This window comes from Lycorma delicatula, chromosome 6, assembly GCF_047948215.1.
Source record: "Lycorma delicatula isolate Av1 chromosome 6, ASM4794821v1, whole genome shotgun sequence".
Taxonomy (NCBI): domain Eukaryota; kingdom Metazoa; phylum Arthropoda; class Insecta; order Hemiptera; family Fulgoridae; genus Lycorma; species Lycorma delicatula.
This window is the reverse complement of record NC_134460.1, coordinates 21,004,083-21,020,807: the sequence shown is the minus strand read 5'-3', so window position 1 is coordinate 21,020,807 and position 16,725 is coordinate 21,004,083. Positions and strand designations below refer to the sequence as shown.

Sequence of the window (16,725 nt, the reverse complement as noted above, 5' to 3'; positions counted from 1 at the left end):
AATTATATTATTTATTTTATAAGACAAAAAGTAAAGAAATGTTGATAATTTTATTAGATTATTTTGAAGTTAAAAATATTTTTGATATTACCAATAACTTACCATCAATTATTACTGCTGCTATAAGGGTTGGTGTGGATATAAAAATGATACGCTGATTGATTGACAGAGGTGGAAGTATTAACGACAGAGATGTAAGACATGTTTCACCATCATTACAATCAATAACGAGTAAAAGAAATTAAATTTTGTAAAAGAAATATTAGAAATGGGTGCATATGTTAATGAAATATGTGACCATTTAAGAAATTCAATATTACATATAGCAGTAAGTAATTTTTATAGTGGTGATGATATCGAATTTGTTGATAGATTCCGGTGCAGATACCAATGCTGAGAATTGTTCTTGGGAAAAACCTTTAATGAAATTACCAGGGAATGCAGATGAAAATTTGTGGTTAGTACTTATAAAGGGAAGACTAGATATTGATGAAAGCAGAATAAAGTATTCATTGAATGATAGATTTTTAATCATTGTAATATCTAAAACAAGTAGAATTAAACAATTTTTAGATCTACTTAATTATAATTGATTCACTATAAATACAATGAATGAAATATATAATCGTCTTCTATATTTGGCACTGAATAATAATTGTTGTGCTGATTGTATTACAGAAATCATTCATAATTGTGCAGATGTTAATGAATTGAAATATGTTGAAAATGATTGTGCTAAACCATTGTTAATTGCTTTGCAACTTAATAGAGATAAGGAAATTATATCAGCACTTATTGAAAATGGTGCAGATGTTAATGCCATTGATGGACATGGATTAACACCATTATTATATGGGATAAATAAAATTTATAATGTAGAAATAATCAATAAATTGATAAATGTAGGTGCAAATGTTAATAAATGTGATTTTGATGGAGTTATACCTTTAATGTATGCAATTAAAAATAACAGTAAAGATATTATTGGTGGATTGATTAATGCAGGGGCTGATGTAAATGCAGTAGATATATTTGGCAGAACAATTTTATGTCATGCTGTTATTTATTGTAATGATCAAGATGTAAATTATTTACTTATTAAAAAAGGAGCTGATTTCAGTAAAATAAGTGATAGTTATGATCAATTTTGGTTCGGTATAGAAGTTGTAAAGAAAAGCAATGATAAATTTATTGCCGAAATTATTCCAAATGGAAACAATGTTAATTTGAAAGATTTATGTGGTGAGTTTTTAATGTATGCATTAGAAATAGGTATGAATAAAAATATTATTTTTAATATCATATGCAATGGTGCCGATACTAATGCGACTGATAACAAAGGATATTCACCTCTAATTTATGCTATAGAGTACAAATGTGATATCGATATCATTATTAAACTCATAGAACATGGAGCTGATGTGAATGTAATCGATAATAATGGATTAACACCTTTAAATCATGCTGTTCATTCTCGAATGTTTAAAGAAATAATACAAGTGTGAACATAAACATAATGAAAATAATAATACACTTTTATTGTATATATTAAAAAATGTTAATAATAATAAAGAACATGTGAGTTTTGTGATTCAGAAAGGTGCTGAAGTAAATATTTGTGATAATAAAGGTTTAACAGCAATAATGTATGCCATATTATTTGGTGAAAAAAGTATTAAAACAGAAATTGTATCTAAATTAATTGAAAATGGTGCCCATATAGATACTATTGATAAAGATGGCCATATAGCATTATACTATGTATTTTTACAAATATATAATGATTATGAGGAAATTTTGTTTTTATTGTTAGATAATGGAGCAAATGTTTTTGTAAACCTTTGGCAAATCTTGATGGTAGTGAAACACCTTTAATTTATGCTCTGATTAATATAGTAATGATGTTCAAATTATAATTGAACTTTTACATTGTAAAGAAGATATTAATGAGAACGATGTACATCATACTTCATTTTTATGTAATTTATTTGATTATCATATAGAACTTGCTTTTTTGCTTATCTTTGATCATAAGGATTTTTTACAGAAAGATATGTCACTGATTTACAATTTTCTAAAAAAGCCCCATATATTTATGTTGAAAAAATATTATTTTATAGCGGTTTAGATATAAACCGTTTGGATGATGCCCATTGAACATCATTAATATGTGCTGTAGAAGCAATTTTACAAAACCGGTGGCAATGCAAAATTGCCAGATTTTGAGTCAAATACACCTCTTCATTTCGCTGTTTTACCAGACGTTATCAATGTGTTAATTATATATGGTAATGCCGATGTTACAGCAAGAAATAATTATGGAGAAATGGCATGTGAGCCTGTATTGGAAAATAGTATCTTTCATCACAACGCAATAATACCATTAATAAAACATTTACTTTTAATTCTTCCTGAAGAGTTGGATAGATACTCCCGAGTAAAATTAGATTATATTGATTTTATTAATGATTGTAATGTTGAATTAAATAAGATGCAATCTATAAATATAGTAGACAATTTATCGTTTTTTAAATTTTGTTGTATATTATCTGAATATGAGATGAATCTAATATCAGAATCTGATAATTTTTGTGTTTATAACGATGAGCAAATTAAACAACTATATCCATTTTATTATGATATAATTATTATGAAAATAAAGAAATGTAAGATCGATTTAAGTAAAAGTAATTTAATAAACGCTTTAGAAAGATTAATTGCATCAAATAAAATTATTAAATCGTATGACCCTAAGAAATATGAAGCTGAATTGGATAATTGCAGTGTTGAACATTTTGATTAATTATGTGAATGTGTTTTTATTAATTATGACATATTATATTGCATTTCTAAATATTTGTATGATAGACATGTTGTTAATTTATTGCTTGCTTCATTGTAGTTTAGATTTGAAATAATTATTGCATTATGTTATGAGTACAGTTTCAGTAATGCATGATGTATGAAATTTTTTTATGCTTTGATTTATGAGGACTAGCCAGTAAGATACTTGTCTTATATAATAAAAGTCTTATCTACAGTCTGATACAATCGGATTTCGGTGGAAAATGAACAGTCTCTTTATTAATTTTAATAAATGGTTATTTATTTTATAAATATAATTTAACCAAACTTAAACTACGCTCGCTAACCTTGAGGACTAATTAACACCGTAATTTTTTGAGTATTTATTTAATAAATTCAGTAATTATTGCAATTATTTAAATAATCAAAACACTCCTGTTAATTAATCAATGTTAGCGAGCATAGGTTAAGTTTGGTTAAATTATATTTATAAAATAAATAAATATAAACCATTTATTAAAATTAATAAAGAGACTGTTTTAAAAATATGTTAAACTCTATATCGGCCCATTTTCCACCGAAATCCTATTGACTACTTTGTTTTTAAATAAAGCTGTAGCTGCGGTGGCGTTAATACGTAAGTACCATAATAATCACCATCAATGATATTTAAATGAAGCAGAAATTAGCTTAATCCTTTAAATGCTAAACCTATGAAACATTCAAATTATTTTGTTTGGACTTTTTTATTTTTACACTTAAGCATCAAATGAATATAAAAATAAAAAAATAAAATTTTTTTTTAAATTTGTGCAAAATACAGAGGTGGGACTCATAAGTCCCGACAGGACATAAAGAGGAAGAAAACATTCACAATAACTATGCAATAAGCAAATATACATTTTACATGTCAAGTTACTTGTACAGTATACATTTAATAATAATTACAATAATAATTAATAACAAATAGGAATAAGGTTATAATTATGATAATTTCAAAGTCTAAATATAAAATAAATCCAACACCTTTTTATAAAAATACAAAATTAAAACTAAATTTGCAATGAGTAATTCCAATTAAATAAAAGATTTTAATAATGTACATTATTAGTTAACATTAATTTCATGATATTGTATGAAACAATTTTTCTTGTCATTTATGCATAAATAAACCTTACACATAGAACATTTACAAAAACGTCTAGATTCTATCTTAAGTGTACTGCACATTTTACGACTCCTCTTTTCAGTGAAGAATGGCCAGTGAACAACTAAATTACCTAATCTAACATCTTTGAAAACAGAATAATTCGCTTTTCTCCTCATAGTAACTTGGGTTGAAATGTCTAAATCAAGTCCAAATGTCCCTGTCTAAATCAAGTGATCTTCTTTGGCCCTTTTGAGATTTAAGATTTTTCTTAGCTATTAGACCAAGCGCAACAGAACACCTCATTTCTAAAACCGGAATTTTATCAAACATTTCACAGTATATTACATATCCATTTACAAGGGCTATGTTAAGTAACCCAAAGAAATTTTGTGCCACCATTTTCGAGATTTTCTGTCTATTCCAAACAAAACACAGAATCGATCAGATAAATCGACGCCACCCATAAATTCATTGTAGTCTTTTACAACTATAGGACATGGAACACACTTTCTAGAACCATCTTTTTGTGTATGTTTAACTTCCGTCTTTTCTGTGCCATGAAAATTTGAAATAAAATTTATACATTTATTATCATTCCATTTAAAAAATGAAACACCAACATTTGAAACCCTATAATCACATTCCCCTCGTTTTAAATCTTTATCTGATGTCATATTTTCAGGTAACCATTTACAGTTTTGTCTAATCGTTGCACAAGCAAGTACCTGTTCAACGTTCAGTTTTTCCATTAATGCAACAGAGCTAAAATTTTGAAAGTTGTGTTAGTAGCCGTGGGCGATTGATACCACTTGATAAGTGGTGCCAGTCTCTCTAACCTAACCTTCCATTTAGTTGTCATGGATCCTTGGAGTGGTGCATTTGCTTTCAAAGCGTTTTACAAAAACAATGACAGTGTGGAGGGAGCGCGTAGAGAATTTCGCCGTCCTTTTTAATCTGGGACGGCACGACCGTGTTCCATCAGCACATGCAATTAAAACATGGATATCTAATTTAGAGGAAACCGGTTCGGCAGTGAAAAAGAAACCTCCAGGCCGTGAGCAGCGAACCTTCCGTACGCCACAAAATTTTCAAGCTTTACAAGATGCTGTCACACGAAGTCCACATCGGTCAATCCGTCGTCTCTCAGCATCTTTACAATTGCACAGTTCAAGTGTTCAAAGAATGTTAGTGAAGGACTTGCAATTACATCCATACAAGTTGCAGATCGTCCAGGAACTGAAACCGAACGATGCAGTTGTGCGAGCTCAATTCTGTAATGTAATGCTTCAGAAGATAAACGATAACGAAGAGTTTGTTCACGAACTGTGGATGTCAGACGAAGCGCATTTCCACTCAGTGGATTTGTTAACAAGCAAAATTTCAGATACCGGGCACAAGAAAACCTACGCAGCTACACCAGCGTCCGTTGCACAGCCAGAAAGTGACCGTGTGGTGTGCTATGTCATCTTACGGTGTTATAGGCCCTTATTTTTTGAGGATGACAACGCTCTTGCGATTACAGTGACGTCGGCTCGTTACGTAGCCGTGCTTGAAACCTTTGTTGTGAAACAACAAAAGAGATTTCTACCGATTCTTAACACAGCCTGGTTTCAACAAGACGTAGCAACGTCACATACTGCACGAATATCGATGGCAGCTGTACGCCGATTGTTTGGACAACGTGTCATTTCACGAAACGATGACATTAGATGGCCTCCCAGATCGCCTGATATCTCAGCTTGCGATTACTTTTTGTGGGGTCACCTTAAAAGCAAAGTGTTCCACAGTAGACCTGCTACAACGGAAGAACTGAAGGCTAAGATCCGAGAAGCAATTGCGGAAATTCCAGTTGAGATGTTACGTCAAACCATTAACAATTTAACGAAGAGACTTCGTGAATGTTTACGTAGAAGAGGTCACCTGGAAGATGTCATCTTTAAAAAATAAACTAAAATGTATGTATCCTAAAATGCCAACATTTGTACAATTACATGAAATAAAATTAATTTTCTAAAAAAATTTTTCATTAACGTTATTTAATTTTTTAAATTTCCCGTTTCTTTGAATCACTCTGTACATCAAAATTTAATATGTAGCCTATCATATCTGCAATACACCAGAGTTTATACCCCCTTTTAATGGGTTTCATTGGGTTGTAGTGTTTAATTGAATGTCTACCTTTAAATAATATCTTAGTTCATTTCATGTTAGCTTAGTTCATTTGTCCCATCATCATATGAGAAGAAAATTTCGTTATCTGACATTGTCGCAGAAATGCCCCAAACACAATATAAATTAATTATTTATTCACCACTAACAAAAAAAAAGCTGCACAAGTTACTAACATAAACGCTCAACTCAATACTAACAAAATGCTTTAACTCCACCTCAGATGGGCACGTTCGAAGCAACGTCTGTTTAAGCGATTACCGGTCGTTCCAGCGTTCCGGCTATGGTTGGTAGGGTCATCAATAGTCGTTAGGAAGGGGTTTTAGACGGCGAAAGCCGCAACCTATCTGTGCGGGGGTGGTGTCTTAAACATTTTTTCTTCTACGACGTAAAAAACTTCGATAATTTTACATAAAATAAGTATTTGAAGTATGTTTTTATAAAAAAAAATATATTTATTTATATGTAAAATTTGGTTCGAAGTATGTTTATACTGTATATAAACAGAAGTTTATATTTTTAATTAATATCGAACTATAGAATAATTAAAAATTATTACTGGTTGTTTAGTTTATTAACGTAAGTGCTATTGGAATCCTTATGTTTAACTACTTTCTTTTTCTATGTTGATTACTTTTATATTAAAAAAAAATTATTATTAAATGCAAGCTCATTTTTTAAAATGAATTTATAAATAGCAATTGCTTCTATGAATTTTATGAAAATTTCAGTAAATTGCTAATTTTTATATTAAATTCCTTTAACATTTTTATACACGCATATTGTTCTTCAACATTGTAACGAGATGTCATATGTTTTGTGTAGAAGTATAAAACTGCATAGGTTGGCATCAGTAATTGTACGCCTACTGTTTGTGTGAAAAGATTGTGAAAAAGAGGTATGTATTCTAATTTCAGTATTTATTTATTAGGGTTCTTATTTGTTTGCCTGACCAAGTAAGTAATTTTATACTATTCTAATATAAATTAATAGAATTTAAGTTTGATTTTTTTTGTCTTGATTAATCGGTAGGGTGGGCTTTAACATTTGATGTAAATTCGAGTTATGTAAAGTCATTTATTTAAACAACGTTGTTAAAAAATTTCATCATATATTGTGAGCACATTACTATTGTTTGTCGTTTGTAAATAAAAATTTTCTTCCTGTTGTATTGGAAATTTTAATACTTAGCATTTATTTTCCGATACTATTAAAAAATAACAGTTTATGGTTGTGTAATAAGAACCCACCAAATGATTTCGAAGGCGAGAATTCTAAGGTTGAAATACTAGTAAAGACAGTTACTTTTATACGGATTTGAATACTGAATTTTGAATACCAGTGTTTTGTGTTTGGGTTGGAATTAACTACACATTTCAGGAATGGTCGACCTTTTTCTTTCTTTCTTTTTGCTGTTTAGCCTACCGTAACTACCGTTTAGATAATTCTTCAGAGGATGAATGAGGATGATAGGTATGAGTGTAAATGAAGTGTAGTCTTGTACATTCTCAGTTCGACCATTCCTGAGATGTGTGGTTAATTGAAACAGAACCACCAAAGAACACCGGTATCCACGAAATAGTATTCAAATCCGTGTAAAAATAACCGGCTTTACTAGGACTTGAACGCTGGAACTCTCGGCTTCCAAATCAGCTGATTTGGGAAGGCGCGTTCACCACTAGACCAACCCGGTGGGTTAACAGAATGGTCAAACTGAGAATGTACAAGATTACACTTCATTTATATTCATACGTACCAGTGTCATTCATTCTCTGAAGTAATATGCAACTGTGGTTTTGGAGGCTAAAACAGAAAAAGAAGAGTTTTGAAGCTTTTAATTATGTTATCAATCGTTTTTATTAGTGTCAGGTAATATTCACTAATATAAACAGACAATGCAACAAAAAAAACTTCACAACTAAATGTTTGTCCTAATTCAAGCTCTCAGAAGTTGATAATTCGCATTGAATTTTCTTATCCGTGAGTTTCTTCATTCCTTTAAGCAGTTGTTAGGCCTTTTGTAAATATGCGACCTGTATTTCAGATGGAATGTAGCTTCCTTCTTTTGCCACTTTCCTCACTGTATCTAGTTTCAATATATTTTGATTATTAGTTTAATGGCACTCTGATTATCTATTAAGAGAGTCAGCTTTTAATTGACATCAACTGCACAAACTCCCTTTAAATAGATGTCAAGCCAAATTGATTTTCATTTGGTTGCCTCTGTTGCAACAACATACTCTGCTTCCATAGAGGAGAGTGATGCACATTTCTGCAACTGGCTTTTTTTACACAACTGGTCTACCATAATAAGGAGAGTTCCACTAGTCTTTCTTCAAGTAATCTTGTCACTGATACAATTGGCATCACTGTATGCCTCAATTTGTCTACTGGTTGTTTTACTATCTAATTCATCTTCGGGAATAGATTAAAAATATCTGAAAATTCATTTTACCAAATTAAAATGGGCCCTTATTGGTTAACTCTGTGCTTGAAATGCAGTATTCAAGGCAAAACTTAAGTCTGGTATTATGTCAAGTAAAATAATTTAAGCTTCCAACCGCTTTCCTTTAATGTTCATCATTGGAGATTAGAGAATAGTTTCCAGATTTCAAACCAAATTCAAACAGTAAAATTAATGTTTACAGTTGCTAAACCCATATTTTTGTAAAATTATTTTTGCACAATCTTACTGGTCCATCTCTATAAAAATTTGTCTGTTACAGTATCTTTATCCCAAGATAATTTTCTACATCAACTTTTAAATTAGGCTCATAATCTTTGAAGAAGGACCTATAATAAGATCGTCATCATCAGAAAAACCACCAGAATTTCTTTACTGCGATGCATTCAAGTATATGTCTTACTTTCTTCTAGACCACACTGCTATAAGAAGTCTGTTACTGGTATTTATACTGACACTTTGAAGCTTGTTTAACGGCATACCAATTTTTTATTTATTGGCACATTTATTGTGTTTAATCTCATATCCTTTAGGTTATCGCATGAACATATTCTTGTTTAGTTGTCATTGGAGAAACAAAATCTTCACATGATGAGTAGGCTAAAAGTGTCCTGACTGTCTCTAAGCAGTAAAAAGGGCTGAAAGTGTCAAAATAATTAATCCTTGGATGTTGACTATAGCCCTTAGCAACTAGTCTTGCTTTATTTTTAATGGTATCATTTGAATCAGTATTGAAAGCATACTCCCATTATCCATCATCCCATCCATTTATCAATCATCCAACACTCAAATCTGGAGGCTGCTTGTCTAGTTGCCATGAGAATGAAGAGAATTTATTTTTTCATCTATTGCTTTCTTCCATTCAGAAGCTCTGTCTCTCTGCAGAGCCTCTTGATATTTTAAAGTTGTTAGATGGAGAAGAAAAAATATTCCTTCTCTTGATACCTTTTTTCTTTTTCTGTTTAGCCTTTGGAACCATCTTCAGTATTACTTCAGAGGATGATATGTGTGATTGTAAATGAAGTGTAATCTTGTACAGTCTCAGGTCGATCATTTCTGAGAGTGTGGTTAATTGAAACCCAACCACCAAAGAACGCTAGTATCCACTATTTAGTATTCAAATCCGTGTAAAACTGCCTTTACTTGGATTTGAACCTTAGAACTCTCGACTTCAAAATCAGCTGATTTGCGAAGACGCGTTCACCACTAGACAATCCAGTGGGTTTTCTCTTTATACCTGGAAGATTTTTTTTATTTTTCCCTGGTTAATTAAATTGTATCAGTCCTCATTTTATCTATTGCTTGTGCAAGAGGAATTGACTCATCTTCTAATTCCGATTTTAATATGCAACAGGTAATTTGACGTTAGAAATGTTTATGAATTGAATATATCAGTTGTTACTAAACTGAGTGCTACAATCTCCTAAGGGGTTCTAGGAAACTTAAGTGGTTGGTGACCTTAGCTTTTTCACTAAGGTCTTTACTCTGTATATTAGAAAAAAATGAATTCTAGATTCTTGTAATGTTTCCAGTCTGAACTTAAGATACCTGCAGACACTTTTTATTTGTCTGAAAAATAAACTATAATCACAGTCTCCCCTGTATATAATCATCTTTAATGATTTTGCGTTAAATTTTCCTCTTTTCTGGTCCGGGAACCAAGCAAAACATTCAGTTCCAAAGATTTTCAGATGATTGATATTTATTTCCCTCTTCAGAAACAACTCAACAAAGGCTTTCCTTTCAAAGATTTTATTAACAACTTTAAAAAAATTCTTGCTCTAAACATGGCTGCACAATAGTATGCCTATATGTTTTTCAGTTTTGTTTTCTTTTGACATCATTGAATTAAAATAGTCTGTAAATCGCAAACTAGAAATAGAAAAAACAAAATACATCGCTTTGATAACCTTTAACAAGTATTTCCAGCAATATAAGGGAATAATACCCTTATGTCTATTTTCCATCAAAATTTTAATTAACCGAAAACTGCCCACTCTAATATAGTGTCCGGTAAAACTTGGTAAAACAAATTGAGATCAGTTACCAAAAAACTACTTGTATTGATACATTTTCACAGTTAACTAAATACATATGCCTTCTTAATAACATTGCAAACTACTGATTCTATTAAATAGCATCTCACAAAATTAGAATTATAAATAATGTATAAAACAGATATATAAAACATATGATCATTTAACATAAATATTAATACTCTTTGACAATTAGTTCTTCTTCTTGTTTATTAGATTTTAAGGTACTTACATATTAATGCCACCGCAGCTACAGCTTTATTTAAAAACAAAGTAGTCAATCGGATTTCGGTGGAAAATGGGCCCATATAGAGTTTAACATAGATTCAAAACAGTCTCTTTATTAATTTTAATAAATGATTATTTATATTTATTTATTTTATAAATATATTTAACCAAAACTTAACCTACGCTTGCTAACCTTTACTAATTAACAGGAGTGTTTTGATTATTTAAATAATAAATAATTGCAATAATTACTGAATTTATTAAATAAATACTCAAAAAATTACAGTGTTAATTAGTCAAGGTTAGCGAGCGTAAGTTGAGTTTGGTTAAATTATATTTATAAAATAAATAACCATTTATTAAAATTAATAAAGAGACTGTTGATTTTCCACTGAAATCCGATTGACTACTTTGTTTTTAAATAAAGCTGTAGTTGCGGTGGCGTTAATACGTAAGTACAGATTTTAATATGCAACAGGTAATTTGACGTTAGAAATGTTATGAATTGAATATATCAGTTGTTACTAAACTGAGTGCTACAATCTCCTAAGGGGTGCTAGGAAACTTAAGTGGTTGGTGACCTGGTTTTAATTAAAAGTTTAAGTATTTATATATTAAATTAAAAATTTACAATATAATCTGCATGTGTTATAATTTTAAATGTATGACGTGATGTAGAACAAAGCTGTGAATAAACAAAGATGCACTCCAGTAAAAATCTGTTTCATAAATATATGTTCCGTGAATCTTGTGCTTATTGACCTTTATATATCTAAACAAGCTTGTATTGCATGTTTTTTTAATAATGCTTAATCTGATAAATATGAAGTTAATATGTTTCCCTAGCTTGAAAAAGGTTGGTAGGCTAGAAAATTTAAAACGGGAAATGGGTAGGACAAATGTGGATATAGTAGGAATTAGTGAGGTTCGGTGGGAAGAGGAAGGCGACTTTTGGTCAGGTGATTTTAGAGTAATTAACTCAGCGTCAAATAATGGGCAGGCAGGAGTAGGTTTCGTGATGAACAAGAAGATAGGGAGGAGAGTGGAGTATTTCAAAACGCATAGCGATAGAATCATTGTAATAAGGATAAAATCAAAACCTAAACCGACAACGATTGTTAACGTTTATATGCCTACAAGCGCCCATGATGATGATGAGGTAGAGTGTGTATACGAAGAGATTGATGAAGCAATTAAACACGTAAAAGGAGATGAAAATTTAATAATAGTTGGAGATTGGAATGCAAGCATTGGAAAAGGCAAGGAAGGAAATATAGTGGGTGAATACGGGCTGGGCAAAAGGAATGAAAGAGGGGACCGACTTATAGAGTTTTGCACAAAGTATAATTTAGTAATTGCCAACACCCAATTTAAAAATCATAATAGAAGAATATACACTTGGAAAAAGCCAGGCGATACTGCAAGGTATCAGATAGATTATATCATGGTTAAGCAAAGATTTAGAAATCAACTCGTTGACTGCAAAACTTACCCTGGAGCAGACATTGATAGCGACCATAATTTGGTGATAATGAAATGTAGATTGCGGTTTAAAAACCTGAAGAAAAGGTGTCAGATGAATCGGTGGAATTTAGAGAAGCTTGAGGAAGAGGAGGTAAAGAAGATTTTTGAGGAGGACATCGCAAGAGGTCTGAGTAAAAAAGATAAGGTAGAAAATGTAGAAGAAGAATGGGAGAATGTTAAAAAGGAAATTCTTAAATCAGCAGAAGCAAACTTAGGCGGAATAAAGAGAACTGGTAGAAAACCTTGGGTTTCAGACGATATATTGCAGCTGATGGATGAACGTAGAAAATATAAGAATGCTAGTGATGAAGAAAGTAAAAGGAACTATCGGCAATTAAGAAATGCTATAAACAGGAAGTGCAAACTGGCAAAAGAAGAGTGGATTAAAGAAAAGTGTTCAGAAGTGGAAAGAGAAATGAACATTGGTAAAATAGACGGAGCATACAGGAAAGTTAAGGAAAATTTTGGGGTACATAAATTAAAATGTAATAATGTGTTAAACAAAGATGGTACACCAATATATAATACGAAAGGTAAAGTCGATAGATGGGTGGAATATATTGAAGAGTTATATGGAGGAAATGAATTAGAAAATGGTGTTATAGAGGAAGAAGAGGAAGTTGAGGAGGATGAAATGGGAGAAACAATACTGAGATCTGAATTTAAGAGAGCATTAAAAGATTTAAATGGCAGAAAGGCTCCTGGAATAGACGGAATACCTGTAGAATTACTGCGCAGTGCAGGTGAGGAAGCGATTGATAGATTATACAAACTGGTGTGTAATATTTATGAAAATGGGGAATTTCCATCAGACTTCAAAAAAAGTGTTATAGTTATGATACCAAAGAAAGCAGGGGCAGATAAATGTGAAGAATACAGAACAATTAGTTTAACTAGTCATGCATCAAAAATCTTAACTAGAATTTTATACAGAAGAATTGAGAGGAGAGTGGAAGAAGTGTTAGGAGAAGACCAATTTGGTTTCAGGAAAAGTATAGGGACAAGGGAAGCAATTTTAGGCCTCAGATTAATAGTAGAAGGAAGATTAAAGAAAAACAAACCAACATACTTGGCGTTTATAGACCTAGAAAAGGCTTTCGATAACGTAGACTGGAATAAAATGTTCAGCATTTTAAAAAAATTAGGGTTCAAATACAGAGATAGAAGAACAATTGCTAACATGTACAGGAACCAAACAGCAACAATAACAATTGAAGAACATAAGAAAGAAGCCCTAATAAGAAAGGGAGTCCGACAAGGATGTTCCCTATCGCCGTTACTTTTTAATCTTTACATGGAACTAGCAGTTAATGATGTTAAAGAACAATTTAGATTCGGAGTAACAGTACAAGGTGAAAAGATAAAGATGCTACGATTTGCTGATGATATAGTAATTCTAGCCGAGAGTAAAAAAGATTTAGAAGAAACAATGAACGGCATAGATGAAGTCCTACGCAAAAACTATTGCATGAAAATAAACAAGAACAAAACAAAAGTAATGAAATGTAGTAGAAATAACAATGATGGACCACTGAATGTGAAAATAGGAGGAGAAAAGATTATAGAGGTAGAAGAATTTTGTTATTTGGGAAGTAAAATTACTAAAGATGGACGAAGCAGGAGCGATATAAAATGCCGAATAGCACAAGCTAAACGAGCCTTCAGTAAGAAATATAATTTGTTTACATCAAAAATGAATTTAAATGTCAGGAAAAGATTTTTGAAAGTGTATGTTTGGAGTGTCGCTTTATATGGAAGTGAAACTTGGACAATCGGAGTATCTGAGAAGAAAAGATTAGAAGCTTTTGAAATGTGGTGCTATAGGAGAATGTTAAAAATCAGATGGGTGGATAAAGTGACAAATGAAGAGGTATTGCGGCAAATAGATGAAGAAAGTAGCATTTGGAAAAATATAGTTAAAAGAAGAAACAGACTTATAGGCCACATACTAAGGCATCCTGGAATAGTCGCTTTAATATTGGAAGGACAGGTAGAAGGGAAAAATTGTGTAGGCAGGCCACGTTTGGAGTATGTAAAACAAATTGTTGGGGATGTAGGATGTAGAGGGTATACTGAAATGAAACGACTAGCACTAGATAGGGAATCTTGGAGAGCTGCATCAAACCAGTCAAATGACTGAAGACAAAAAAAAAAATGTTTCCCTATTTTTGTTAAACTTTATTATTGTGGGCATATTGAAAAAAAAAAATATCCTAAAATGGGGAATACCAATTAGAAAAACTTTGGAAATCACTTGAATTAGGTTATAAATATGTAAACTTCATCTGACATTGGTGAACAGGTAGTCAGCTTACAATGGAATTTACTGATACCCTTTTGTATGTTTGTTGCAGTGGGGTTCCTCCTTTAAACCCAAAATGTTGTTTAATTCTTATAAACATTGTTTATTTTTCTTTAAATCAAACCATTCAGAAGCTAATAATTAACTAATGTAACTGTAAATTTAAGTCTAGAAATAGGATTTCTCTCGTTTTCTGTTTAGCCTCTGGAACCACCATAAGGTAGTACTTCAGGGGATGAATGAGGATGATGTGTATGAATGTAAATGAAGTGTAGTCTGGTACAGTTGCAGGTCGACCATGCCTGAGATGTGTGGTTAATTGAAACCCAACCACTAAAGAACACCGGTATCCACAATCTGGTATTCAAATTTGCCTTTACTAGGATTTCAACCTTAGAATTCATGATTTTGAAATCAGCTGATTTGCGATGACAATCACTAGACCAACCCGGTGGGATTGGATATTTAATAACATTCTCGTGTAAAAGTTAAACTTCTTTCAGAATTTAATCCTTTTATGATCATTCATGTATTGATGTAACATTTGATCATAACAGTCCACCCCTCCCATGTAGACATTATAATTGCATATTATTTTAGGTTTACTAAAACAGCCTTAGTATCAGTTGACAACAATAATACTCGGCTCTTTTGTGTTTTCATTTGTATTTTCTCTGACCAAGTAAATTACTTTCAAATCTGGAGGGATGTCATTTCTGTTTTGTCTAATTTTAACTGTCAAAGATGTAAATTTCATGTACAAAGCTTCGGCTAGTCCGATTGAAGTTAAAAAAAAAAATTATCTACAAATATGTGGTACCCTTTATTTAGATAACCAACTATTTCTAAAATTTTCTCATGACTATATTAAAGCAAAGTCCATTTTCTTTCACTTCCTGTGCATCAGAGTACTTGGAAGCTTTGTAAATAAAAAAAAATTGAGACAGTAGTGTGAAACTGCATTGCAAAACACCCACAACTTCACATCAAATCTATGGTATTTTTTAGGGAAATATTGCATGAGACAGTTGTGCATTTAGTTGGTATTATACTTTCATCAATAGAAAAGAATTTCCCAGGTGTTTCGATATTCTGTTCATATGATCTACGACAGGTTGAATCCTAGCACAGGGGTCATAGTTTGGTTCCTTTGGCTTTGGAAGGTTGGTTGTATCATCTGAATGAAAATATTGTAATATGTCTTGAAAACAAATTCTGCTGAACATTTTACTGTACCATACACAATACTGACTGTCAGTTGTCCACCAATAACTAGTTATAGCTGGCTTTTTATTCAGATACATGTTCATCAGCACACAAATAAAGATCTGATTCTCGGCAACTGTGAAATGTTTCCACATTTGCCGGCTGTCGTTCAGCCCCCTGATTTTGCATTGAAAGCTGACACTACTGGTTCACCATATTTGTTTGTACTTCACAAACATTTCAAGTAATAAAGTAGTTAAAAAAACTTAAAGTAATCTAAGACAGGGGAGTTGTTAGGTGGACAGTGCTTCACACCAGGTAATTCATTGAATGAAAATGTGTGTAAATGGCCAGGTCATTACTTTCATCCACTTCAGCCCAGCCATCCTCGTTTGCCCCACTTGAGGAATCTGTACTAATAGTAGGCATAGACCCTTGAAGAAGTCTACCCCTCTGATTATTTGTATCAGAAATTTCATTATGACAATAAATCAAAACTTAAGTTTTGTTGCAAAAGCCTAGGAAAAAGTGTAGCCTGTTTATCTGGATCACAATCTGTATCATCAATAAAAGATGAGTTTTTAATCTCACTTTCTGAATCAAGTTGAGAAAAGTCTTCACTAGAAATATTGTCTTTCCCAAACATTCTCGTAATTGTGTTTTCATCAAGAGGAGAACTTGCTTACTTCATTTTTTTATAAACTACAAAAGTAAAAGACCTATAAACTATTTGTACAAAAAAACTTAAGACACATAAGCAATAGTGCAAAACACGAGTAAAGTTGGTTATAAACATAGAACAGCTGATAGTGTTACAAAGAAAAACAGTTGAATAGAAAAG

The 16,725-nt window shown here is 31.7% G+C and overlaps 1 protein-coding gene across 1 annotated transcript in view; it reads left to right on the top strand.

The window, feature by feature from the left end:
- LOC142326579 (uncharacterized) overlaps positions 1–16,725 on the top strand; it is a 43,649-nt gene that overhangs the window by 9,832 nt on the left and 17,092 nt on the right. The window contains exons 4-6 of the mRNA XM_075369159.1: positions 679–875; positions 1,597–1,646; positions 8,895–9,030. Coding sequence (XP_075225274.1) covers positions 679–875; positions 1,597–1,646; positions 8,895–9,030 — 383 coding nt within the window. The remainder of the gene's footprint in view (positions 1–678; positions 876–1,596; positions 1,647–8,894; positions 9,031–16,725) is intronic.